Source organism: Camelina sativa, chromosome 13 (genome assembly GCF_000633955.1).
Source record: "Camelina sativa cultivar DH55 chromosome 13, Cs, whole genome shotgun sequence".
NCBI classification, from domain to species: domain Eukaryota; kingdom Viridiplantae; phylum Streptophyta; class Magnoliopsida; order Brassicales; family Brassicaceae; genus Camelina; species Camelina sativa.
Window position 1 is genome coordinate 16,655,862 of NC_025697.1, and position 13,071 is coordinate 16,668,932.

Consider the following 13,071-nt stretch of genomic DNA (forward strand, 5'->3'; position numbering starts at 1 on the left):
TCATCAATATTTGGGCATGGGATTTAACAAGTATGCATATGTAAAGTTCAGCCATGCTACATATTCGATTAAAATAGTCTTTTTATTTATTTAACGTAGTGTAGTAGTTGTCACAAGGAGATAGATAACATAGTCCAATTAACTATTATTATTATTTTATTTAACGTAGCATAGTAGTTTTTTTTTGCTAAACATGTTAATATCATTAATATGAAAGATGAGGTTTTACAGAACCTAAAAAAAGTGTAGCCAAGGCAAAAAAGAAAAAGAAAAACAAGGCTACAATATAATTAAGAACTATTTGGGGTGCTAACGAATCCATAGAAGCATAAGCTTACGCCAACGCTTTCTTAGCCATCTTGCGGTGATAATGTTGCGGGGTTCCCGATCAATCCACTTGAAGACTACCTGAGAAGATAGATAACGTAGTATAGTAGTTGTCACAAAGAGATAGATAACATAGTCCAATTAATTATTTCTTTCTTTTTTTCAACCAAAATTAATTATTTNATTTCGTTCTTTCTATTTTTCTACGAATTTTCCTACGACTTTACGTTTTGAAGGAATTTTGTAGAAAATTTCCTACGACTTTTTCACGATTAAATTTCGTAGGAAATTTCCTATCAATTTTTTACGATAAATGTTTTACGTAAAATAATCGTAAGTTTTTGTTAGGAAATTCTTGTAGTGTTGCTAGCATTTTTATTTTGAATCAACCAATTGAACTAAGTCATCGTAATAGGTATCAATTATCATTATTAATATACTTTTCATGAACCTACCAAACATACCTAATTATTGTTTGTAAAGAAGTAACAACGCGATTATCACAGAACAATCTATTGTTCACGAAAGCCTCTTCATGAAGCAAATTTGAGAACTTAGGCCAAGTCAGGTTATACTCCAGTGTAATATTAGATCATCCATTTCCGTGGATTGGTACGTCAGGTCGTGTTCATAACTTCATATGTAGCTAATAAACTTCACAGTTTTTATTTCTTAAAAAAAAAGAGGCAAGCGTAAGATAGAAAAAAAAAAAAACAAGATAACAACAATGAAGCTTGATTTGAAAGCTAGTGTCTTGTACATGAAAAAGTTCAGTGTCTTTTAATAGAGTAATGCTTGGGATATGGGCGTGTGGATTGGGGAGTGGTCCATATATACCATATTGCCTAAGCTTTTGAAAATTTCTAGTGGCAACTTACCTATCTATTATTATCATACTGTGAACTTGAATTGCATGGGACTCATCAATATTTGGGCATGGGATTTAACAAGTATGCATATGTAAAGTTCAGCCATGCTACATATTCGATTAAAATAGTCTTTTTATTTATTTAACGTAGTGTAGTAGTTGTCACAAGGAGATAGATAACATAGTCCAATTAACTATTATTATTATTTTATTTAACGTAGCATAGTAGTTTTTTTTTGCTAAACATGTTAATATCATTAATATGAAAGATGAGGTTTTACAGAACCTAAAAAAAGTGTAGCCAAGGCAAAAAAGAAAAAGAAAAACAAGGCTACAATATAATTAAGAACTATTTGGGGTGCTAACGAATCCATAGAAGCATAAGCTTACGCCAACGCTTTCTTAGCCATCTTGCGGTGATAATGTTGCGGGGTTCCCGATCAATCCACTTGAAGACTACCTGAGAAGATAGATAACGTAGTATAGTAGTTGTCACAAAGAGATAGATAACATAGTCCAATTAATTATTTCTTTCTTTTTTTCAACCAAAATTAATTATTTCTTTTTGAAAATATAATTAGCATTTTAAGTTCTATTACTTAAGGATACTTGTATTAAACAGCTTTTGTTTCTATGAAAACGAAACAAAATATAACAAATAATTAACACTATATTGCAAAAAAATACAAAGTAATTGTTAGTTTTAATGATAATAATTTAATCAAGAGTTACTAGGGGACATTATATTATGGGGTTGTAAAAAATTAAAGATAGGTCTTAAATTATTTAGGGTTCTCCAATGGTGATTCTAAATCTAAACTCAAAAATATTAAAATTAAATCAAAATGCCCAACAAAAAAAATAGAATTGGTTCTAAATGTAGAGGTTTTGGAATCAATTCTAAGGTTTGGAATCAAAATTTTAGTTCTGTATTTTTTTCAATTATAAAAATAAATAGAATCTTCAAATTTGGAATCATGGTTGGAGATGGTGTAAGAACTCTATAGCCACAACAAATTCTACTATACACCAGATTTACACAGCATTAATTAATCCAACACAATTCGTAAAGATCGTCTATGATCCTATAACATACAATCCTTAAGGAACTTACATTTTCTACCATAGAACTCTCTCTATGTAACAAGATTCATTTCGAGCAATATTGTTAAGAGTACTTGAATGCTATAATTTTCGGGGCTAGAAAAAACTAAATTATCTACCGAACATAAGCAATGTTCTCAAGATGATTCAGACTGCCTCCAAACCTAAAACGGTGCAGGTTGACGAATAATAATGTGGTGTCGAGAGAGATCCAACCATAGTCCAGCTAATGTTTTTTTGTTAGTAGTACCATAAACAAGCTCCTACCCTAGTCACGAGCTTTCACCCACCTGCTTCTATCACCACCACTAACTTAAAATAAAATCAATGATGACGTGGAAGCGCGTGATATCACGTGCCGACATCGTGTCAGTAAATGCCTCTATACCTATGGATTAGGAATTTTTAGGATTACACTCATCTCCTCTACCTTTATCTTACTAACTGCCAGCTGTACACACTTCCCCATATCTCTTTCAAAAATACTTAAAAAGTAATGTTCTGTCTTAAAAACTATTATCCAGCCTGTCCGAAATATTTTTTAAGTCGCCTCAACGTCTCTCAGAAGTTTCACATTTTTCTCTTTAACTGCCCCAACACGCGCTTTACCCAAAAACAGCTTGCATAAAGGGTATTTACGTCATTTTAGCTTATAGTTCTGACTCCTGTGTCTGTAACTAAGCTGTATATTCCACACATTGTTATCGATACGGTCAATTTTGATTCCTCTTTTATCACACATTGGCTGTATGTAACTAGGAACATTGCTTAATCTGACACAATTAATCCTTTATTAATTTTTCAACAGTGTATTATTATAAATACTTAACAGTTTTTTATTAGTCCAACTTGATTCAATTTGTTATTATTTACTGATTAAATAAAAAAACATCACCTGTGTACAGCTTTTAACCACAAGAATCCTATGTCTCCATTCTAGGCTCCAAGAGTCTTATCCAGAAATCCAAATGAAATCATATGTACCAACATATTTGCATGAGACTTGTAATTATCACATCAAAGAAAATGTGTAATTTGTATTATGTAATGACAAAATAACCATTCGATAATTAAAAAAATTTGAATTTTGACATAAACCAAAAAAGTTGTATGTAATGAAAAAAGTGTAGGACTATGGCTCATTCCTTAGCTGTCAACAGTACAATGGTCCATTAACTCTTTTTATCTTTTTCCTATTTTCTCTGCAACTTCTCTTTCTCTTTCGCTTTAAAGCATATCTTAATATCCTTCTCTCTCTTTTTTTTTCCACCTTTATTATTTACTTCATATTCAAAACCTAACCTTCATATTAAATAATCTACTCAGAGAGTCATATATATAGCCCCCATCACACTCTCTATTTCTCACAAACCAATCCACACATCCAAATCCACTATTTCACAATATCCTCTCTTCTCTCTCATTTCAAAATGTATTCGTTAGTGTTTAAACTCTTTCTATTTTTGTCTCTTCTCCAAATCTGTCTCTCTGCTAGGAACCTAGCATCAGAAGAACCAAACCAGTTTAAACTATTAAAGTATCACAAAGGAGCTCTTCTCTCCGGCAAGATCTCCGTTAACCTAATCTGGTACGGCAAATTCAAACCTTCGCAACGAGCAATCATCTCCGACTTCATCACCTCTCTCACACACACTTCTCCAACGTCCAAAACTCTCCACCAACCATCCGTCGTCACGTGGTGGAAAACTACAGAAAAATACTACAAGCTCGCCGCGTCTGCTAAAAGCTCATCTCCTTCTCTCACTCTCACTCTCGGGAAACAAATCCTCGACGAGTCTTGCTCACTTGGTAAATCTTTAACCGATGGAGACATACGTAAGCTAGCTTCAAAAGGTGACCAACGTGACGCAGTCAACGTCGTTTTGACTTCAGCTGACGTGGCCGTACAAGGATTTGGTATGAGTCGATGTGGGACTCATGGACACGCTCGTGGTTTAGGTAAACGTGGCTCCAAGTTTGCTTACATTTGGGTTGGTAACTCCGAGACACAATGTCCAGGACAATGTGCGTGGCCATTCCACTCGCCGGTGTATGGACCACAGAGTCCGCCACTTGTGGCACCAAACAATGACGTGGGACTTGATGGTATGGTTATTAACTTGGCTAGTCTTTTAGCTGGAACCGCAACGAACCCTTTTGGTAATGGTTATTACCAAGGTCCACAAAACGCACCGCTTGAAGCTGCGTCTGCTTGTCCTGGCGTTTATGGTAAAGGTGCTTATCCTGGTTACGCTGGAGATTTGCTCGTGGATACTACAACGGGAGGTAGTTTTAATGCGTATGGTGCAAACGGCAGGAAGTTTTTGCTTCCTGCTTTGTATGATCCCACGTCGTCGACTTGCTCCACTATGGTCTGAGAATTAAAAGGATCCAATGTTTGGTCTTTTGGTAGTAGAAAATAATATTCTAGTGTAATTCTTTTTTATTTATTGTTTTGGTTACCAATTCTAGTGTAATTCAATTTATTCATTAATATCATTATCATTTTTCCCTTATTGCTCGTATATATTTTGATCTTTTATTATCCTTTAATTAGTTTAAAGATCATTTCCCAATATTATTGATTCAAGAACCTTGTCGCTTGGACGATTATTTTAATGGAATATTCTTAGACAGTTTGGCTAAACCGTTTATTTTTGTCTAAGTTTCAGACAAAAAGCCAATCCAACTTGTTAGACAAAAACAAAACAATGTAATTAAATAAATTAACTAATTATTAAGCGACAGATAATTGGATCGTAAGAAGCCAAAGCCAAAAACACTATATGTAATTTATGGACTTTAAACACTATATGGATTATTTTAATACAAATTATAAGGTCTAATTCTTAAGTTTTCATTTGGTATATTGGTAAAAATTAAAAATAATCGTGCTATTTTTCTTGAGTTTAAAGGTCCATATATTTCACATATTAAGAAATAACAGTAGTTGTCTTTAGTAATGTACAATTCGTTTGACGTTAATTTTACAGAAATATGTAATAAATAATAATATTTTTTATTCATTTAACCACAATCTTGGCCAAAGATGGAAACTAGAAAATGCAAAACTTATTAAATTTATTAAAAAAGGCATAGTGGTTGATGGATACTTAAAGTATTTTCGGTGGATTTGCCCAACTTCAACTAGAGTAGGTCGCGTGATGGTCATGTGATCACCCTCCTGGGTGCATCGGTCGGTGAACGGTAGGGACGGTTTGGTAACGTACGCGCTTATGGTCTCTTGACGAATGTTTTAAAGTTGATCATATCAAAAATCTTTGATGTCCCACCACCACTCATTTGTTCCTTCGTATATGTAAAACGTAGTATCGTTCCCTGCCATCACGATACACCTGTACATGCTTTGACTTTGTTAAATCAATGATTTGGTGGGTCAAGGCAATGATAAGTGACAAATATCAGTGTTGATTTTTTTTTTTGGTATCATATCAGTGTTGATTTGAAACAGTAATTGTAGTCTTATAGTAAATGGAACATTGTTTACGCGTTTTTCTTTGGTTTTTTTTGGTTCAACATACGACTATACGAGCAATTGTCTAGGCAAGAGTTGTGCATGTTAGAGATTTACAAATCAAAACCTAACCATCTAAAAATCGAAAACGAAGTCTACATGAAGAAGGAACAAGATACAATTTAAATAGAGGAAATTATTATCGCAGAATCAAAAGTATCTTTAACCACTCAAGACAATCTATAGCCAGCCACTTGAGCCAATGAGTCAATTAAAGCATTTTGAGCTCTATAGCAGGAGGTGGAGACGAGGAGAACTTCTGTTGGAAGTTGATCCTTTGCTCAATAAGAAACAAGAGATACTGGAGGAAGAAGGTACCAAGGTAATTGGGAGTAGAGAGATTCACAAGCAGGTGTGGAGGGAGAAAGAGGAAGAAGAGATCGTGTAGAAGAAGAAGAAGAAGAAGAAGAAGAGTCACAACAAAGAGAGTTTGTGTTTTGTAATAATGAAAACAAGTAAAAGGCCATTAGGCCATAAACTCAATTAAGGCCTTATGTGTAATGGGCATTGGTTTTAGGGTGATGGAAAAACAAGTAGGTTAAGATAAGTAAGGGGTAGTATAAATATGCTTTTGTGGTTGTAAGGATATGTTAAGGAAGTAAGAAGTAAAAAGTTAAAAGTGGCTGCTTCTAGATCTATTTCCAACATGGTATCAGAGCTTCAAAGTTCTTGGTGACCTGGAACCTGCACAAGAAACAAAGGAAAGTTAGAGGCACAAGCTGGTTCACAAGAGCACAACAAGGAAACGAGAAAAGAAAAAAAAAAGGAAAGCAAAAATCAGGTAAACTCTAAGACTACAACTAGTCGTAAGATAAAAATGCAGAATGTTCAAGTGGTTCCAGTGTTTGATGGAAAGAACTATAGTCTATGGGTTATAAAGATGAAGGCTATACTTAAGTCTAAGGGTTTATGGAAGGTAGTTACAGAAGGTATCCCAATATCACCTAAGTTAACTACTCCCACACAAGATGAAAAGAAAAGAATGATAGACTGGGAAGAGTTAGAGATGAAGGATCAAAATGCTTTACAGTTGTTGTTTAGTGCTGTTTCTGAAGAAATATTCAGTAGTCACTTATCTGTCACTGAAACCTCAAAGGATGCATGAGATGTACTTCAACTAAGGTTCCTAGGTGACTCAAAAGGTTCCATGATAATGCTACAGAGGCTGAGAGCAAACTTCTACAACCTGAAACAAGATGAAAGAGAAACCATTAAAGAATTTGCTAGAAGAGTCGTAGAGTTGGTAAATGAGATGAGAGCACATGGAGAAGAAATGGCAGAATCTATTGTGGTGTCTAAAATCTTGTGCTCACTTCAAGAAAGGTTTGACTCCTATGTGGGAGTCATAGAACAGACAAAGGATCTTGCAGTTGTAACTGTGGCTGAAGTAATCAACTTCCTACAAGGACAAGAGAAGAGATTAGATGACAGAAATGGTGGAAACACAGAAGGTGCATTTGCAGGAAGGTTCCAGAAATTCAAAAATGTTCAAAATATGCAAGATACTTTCAGGTCAGAATCATCTCAGTCAAAGTGGTGTAGCACATGCAGGAAAAACAATCACAGTGAGGAAGAGTGCTACTACAACAAAAACAAGACAACAAACACACAACAAAACTTGCAATTCAGACCTAGAGGAAGTTGTTTTGTGTGTGGAAAGCCGAGACACTATGCTAGAGACTGCAGACTCAAGCACAATCAAACCCAGATGCAAGATCAAGCAGAACAACAAAGTCAAACACCAATGAACAGACAAAACCTTAAGAAGACAACCAAGAAGAAGGATTGTTTACAGCTACTCATGACCAAATCCCAAGTAATGAAAATACCTGGTTGATAGACAGTGGAGCTACGTGTCACATGGCCAAAGAAGAAAGCTGGTTTTCTATGCTAAACAAAAACATTAGGAGATGTGTAAGGTTAATGCAATGGTGAAGTTATGCAAGCTAAAGGAAAAGGTTCAGTCACGGTGATGACTGAGACTGGTAAAAGGACAATAAGGGATGTTCTTTACGTACCTAGCTTGAAACACAACTACCTAAGTGTTCCTCAGCTGACGAGAAGTGGTTATGGGATGATGTTCAACACATCAGGATGCATAATCACTAATCAAGAAGGACACAAGATAATGGAGGCACCCATGAGAGATGAATGCTATTCAATTGAGTTTCAAAAAATGAAGAAAGAGGGAAAGAAAGGAGAGACACCTCAAGAGAAGGCAGAAACAAGACCTAGAGAGTATGAGGAAGAAACTGGAGATACTGGACCTGTAAAAATGCAACCTCAAAACAGTGAGATTGAAGAAGTGATAAATCTTACTGTAAATGGTCACTACCAAGAGGGAGAATCTAGTAACAGCTATCAAAGAATGAATGAGTGCCTGATGGTAGAGTGTGTAGAATCGGAATCCAAAAATCAACAAAGTCAGATTCAAAATGAATTTACTGGGAATGTGAATTACGAACCTGTTGTGATTCAGAGAGAGGAGGATGCTGCAATCATGGTGCATGAAACTGAAGATCTCAAGGTGTTATGTGAAGAGAATTTCAACCAGAGGAAGAACAAGTCACCGAGCATGGAAGAGCTGTTGGATGTATATGATGCTTATGTTGAGACTAAGAAGGAACATAAAGGGTTGCAAGCAGCTCTGAAAAGGGGAAAAGGTTCAGATAGTATAAAATCAGAATGTGCCAAGGCTTTGTTAAGACATAAGCGAATTGAAGAAGAGAAATCAGAGTTACCATCAAAACCAGAAGAGACTAACAAGAGCAAGGTCCAGACTGATGACTCCATAGATCACCCATCCTGCAACAATGGACAAAAAGCTAATGTTCTGAAATCTCTGAAGCTCAAACAATCTATGAAAGGAAAACAGAGAAATTCAAGCATTATACCTGAAGTGTATGGACCAGAGATCATCACATCTGATGAGGGAGATGGAGATTGTGTGGAAGTTGCTGCAGACAGATACCTGCAGGAGAAAGAGTTAAATTATTTCAAGAGAGAGAAGAAGAAACTAAAGAATCTGGAGAAGAATCGGATTCAAAGGGAAAATCAGAAGGAAAGCAAGAGGAAGACTCGAGGCATGAAAAAGAAGGAGAAGAGGGAGAGAAAAAAGAAGAACCCAAGCTCACGACACTCACATGAAATGGATATTGATGCTTGGACTTGCAATGAGACCAATATGCAGAAGAAGAAGACTCAGATTGCAGAACCACATGACAAGCACAAGGGACCTGTCATGATGAGAAACAAATCAGAAATTGGGTTAAACTCAATCATGGTTGATAAGGTAAAGAATGAAGTAATGAGGGAGAAAGGAAAATTACTTATGAGTTTTGTAGATCTCGACAAGGGGATTCATGCAAGGGACAAGAAGAAGATCGATGCCCAGAATCACTCAGACGAGTACATGCAGTACAAGAGAACGGTTCAGACCTCTGCAAAAATTGACGAGAGTCATGGAGGGGTTAAGTCAATAAGCCGATCCGGAAAAATAGTGAATGAGATCAAATCTGAGAGGATTAAGATGATGAGGGAGCAGGAGAACTTACCAGTGGGCTATGCTGATGTTCTAAGAGGCATAGGACCAGAAATGAAGAACCAAATCAAAGAAACTTCAGAAACAAAGGGAATCAATTTCTTTGGTAAGATTTTGGGGATTGAGCAAAAGGATCAAGAGGGAGTGTTGGAAGTTGATCCTTTGCTCAATAAGAAACAAGAGATACTGGAGGAAGAAGGTACCAAGGTAATTGGGAGCAGAGAGATTCACAAGCAGGTGTAGAGGGAGAAAGAGGAAGAAGAGATCGTGTAGAAGAAGAAGAAGAAGAAGAAGAGTCACAACAAAGAGAGTTTGTGTTTTGTAATAATGAAAACAAGTAAAAGGCCATTAGGCCATAAACTCAATTAAGGCCTTATGTGTAATGGGCATTGGTTTTAGGGTGATGGAAAAACAAGTAGGTTAAGATAAGTAAGGGGTAGTATAAATATGCTTTTGTGGTTGTAAGGATATGTTAAGGAAGTAAGAAGTAAAAAGTTAAAAGTGGCTGCTTCTAGATCTATTTCCAACAACTTCAAGACTAGTATATGGGTCTGAATAAATTTGTTATTGTTCGATTACTACTCTCATGTTCCTATACCTTGGCCAGTTGATCTCGATTTCAATAAGGTCAATAGTATGTGTACCATTATTCTGGTCTTTTTGTATTAAAAAATCCAAATTCTTTAAACGGTTAGTTCGTGTATAAAAGATATTGTCACAATTTGGGCACACCTTTAGCCAAATAAACCAATTCTAAAATATTTTCAGTAATATTATGTAAACATAAGGAAATTTTAAAACATTAATTTTTTTTTACAGGAACAGATTACCAATATATAGTTATAAAATATCATTTACATATATATATATATATATATATATATATATATATATATTTCTTTTAATACNTATAAATTTCTTTTAATACCACTAAAATTGTGTTTTTTCCAAAAATACCACATTTTTTTTTCCAAAAATACCACAGAATTTTTTTTTCCAAAAATACCACAGAATTTTTTTTTTTCCAAAATTACCACAAACACAAAAAAAATGATTTTTAATGATGTAAATTTTTTTATTTATGTTTGGGTTGACACATTTAGTTTTAGGGTATAGTTTTTAGTGGTAGGGTTTAGTATTTAGAATTTATGAATTAGTTTTTAGTATTAGAATTTTAGTTCAATTATGTGGTATTTTTGGAAAAATTATATTTTAGTGGTACTTTTGGGAAAAAACTAACTTGTGGTATTTTTGGAATAAAAACATATTTTAGTGGTATTTATGACAATTGCCCATATATATATATATATATATTATTGTTGATAAAATATCATTAAGTTACATATACATTTTTGCTTAAACTACACTTTAAATATCAAAATTGTAGAATTTAGTTTATTTAGATGGTATTAGAAATTTCTCCCTTTTTATGTTCTACTAGATGAGAGAACAAGAGAGATTGTTGTGGTTTAGTTTTTTAGCATTCCCCAGGCACTGCATGAGTTATCTTTTGGCGATATGAACAATTACATTTTCACTGTCATAATCAGATTGTGTATTGAGTAGTCGAAAACGAAAGCATAAACCATGGTGATCAATATCATGTGAATGAAAATTTGGAGTAGCCACCACACATGATTAAATCTTCTTTTTCTCTGCTACTGTAACAGTAGAAAAAAAAAAAGTTGTAGTAAATTTAGCCAATTTCCAAGTCTCGTAATCTATTCTACCTCTTAAGAATCAAATACAAAATGATTAGTTTTTTCTTATTCTATAGTAAGATTACATTTAACATCACACATACTGGTGCTAGATACATAAAATAAAAATTAAGAAATAACACCACTCAAAGACAAAATCTTTAAGGCTCACCATAGTGAGAACAAACTTGTAATCCTGTGTATAGTTGAGCAGATATAGTCATATAAAAAAGGTTTGCAGAGAAGGAAAACAACACAACAATGTAAACTTAAGAGAGAATTTTGATTTTTCTTGTTTGTTATCGAATGAGAATGAATATAATCACTTACAAACTATAATTAGAAGAACTAATTACACATCTTCTCTATATATCCATATAAGGATTTGTTTTTCTCAAACCTGCTACACCATACCACATAAAGAAATATAGGAATAATTAAAGAAAATAGTAAGCAAAACATAGCAGACAATTCCCATAATGAAAAAACTAACTTGTAATCTATTTTGGGCAAACGAAATAAACCATTACTAATGTATTAACATAGTATATGTATGCTACAAAAAATAACCAGTTACAACCAATATAAATTCGTTCATGCGTGGAGATAGACTCTTGAGAAGCCTAAAAAGCCACAAGTTGTACCCATAAACTATTTGGAACAAAAAACTTAATCAACTTAATCATGCATGTCCCGCGTGTAGCAATCACATGATTTTATATTCACTATATAGATTAATAATATTAATAATGTTGTAAAACACTGGATGGTGGACTCCATAACCGGCCCATGTACGGTCCGTCCGTGTACGGCCCATCGGCCATTGCCTATCGGCCCATTGGCCTATTATATTTCCTTGTCGGTTTATGGGCTTTAGCCCTTGTACTTTACTATATATATGTAACCTCATTCTATTATCAATAATAAGAACAAGAGATTTCTCCCTTAAACTCTCTAGTTTTACAACACGTTATCAGCACGACAGCCTCTAAGGCCAGCTGAGAAAACCCTAACCCTAAAACCCTAAGCAGCCGCCGATTCATCCATCTCTTCAAAACCCTAAACCGCCTTTGTTCTTCTTCTTCTTCGAGACTTATCTCCTTGTCTCGGAGATCTCTCGGTGATAATCCAAAACTCTCGGCGATTACTCCTTGTTCGGAATCCATCATCGTCCGCGGTCCTGTTCCTGTTCGAAGATCGAGTTTTGTCCAAGTTATGTTCGAGTTCGAAACCAAGGCGTGTTCGTGATCGAAATTTTATTGAAGACTTGATCAAGGTTCGAGGTTCGCGGTTCCTAGGCGCATCCGAGAGCGGTACGTAGGCGGTACGAGGATCTGTCCGAGAGCAGTTCGAGAGTGGTACGAGGATTGGGTGGATAGCAGTTCTGATCGAGGTTCGTGAGTGAAATCTGAGGTCTTTAGTTCCCAGATCAAAACCAGTCAGACCCTAATTGGTGAAAGGTAAATAAGATCTAAAACTCTCTTAGAACCTATGAATCAAATTCAATACATAAAACCTATGGAACCCTAAAACATCCAAGTACACAACAAACAAATCTTAAGAGTTCTAATCCTATAAACTTTAAAAATCGATCATATAGGATTGGTAGATTGTTTGTGAAATTACACCAAATTATATCAAGTTTGAATTTGGATTGATTGATTATTATTGCTTGATTGTTTGCTGCATGAGAACCTAGAACTAAAACTGTTAAATTCGAAACTCATAAGAGAGATATTAATCTATCTGTTCTAGGATATTTAAAACCTGATTGTTCATGCATCATTAGTAGAAAATCGGATCATGCATAGGGAATTATAAAACTGTTTATAACATGAACTATTTCTGCATATAATCAAGCATTAAGAAACCTAAAAATCGAATCAAACAGACTTGTTCTAGGATTGATGAAATTGGAATTTTCATAGAAACAATTTAGGATCAATTATAATATAAATTGTTCTTGTAAATTAAGAAAATTTTCAGATCCTAAAAC

At 34.7% G+C, this 13,071-nt stretch overlaps 1 protein-coding gene and 1 long non-coding RNA gene across 3 annotated transcripts; one reads left to right on the top strand and one right to left on the bottom strand.

The window, feature by feature from the left end:
• On the top strand, nt 3,618–4,815 carry LOC104736917 (protein EXORDIUM-like). Its single transcript, XM_010457002.2, has one exon. It carries the CDS (start codon nt 3,730–3,732, stop codon nt 4,675–4,677), a length of 948 nt encoding a protein of 315 aa, XP_010455304.1. The 5' UTR covers nt 3,618–3,729; the 3' UTR covers nt 4,678–4,815.
• LOC104736918 lies at nt 5,847–9,897 on the bottom strand. Of its 2 annotated transcripts, none has more exons than XR_759662.1 (11): nt 9,389–9,897; nt 9,164–9,274; nt 8,978–9,070; nt 8,729–8,805; nt 8,576–8,639; nt 8,300–8,481; nt 8,042–8,101; nt 7,853–7,939; nt 7,664–7,719; nt 7,148–7,233; nt 5,847–7,020 (listed from the first exon to the last, which is right to left on the bottom strand). It is a non-coding gene; the product is annotated as an uncharacterized LOC104736918 (long non-coding RNA). The 2 variants fall into 2 exon arrangements; XR_759661.1 differs by having other exon boundaries at nt 7,664–7,724.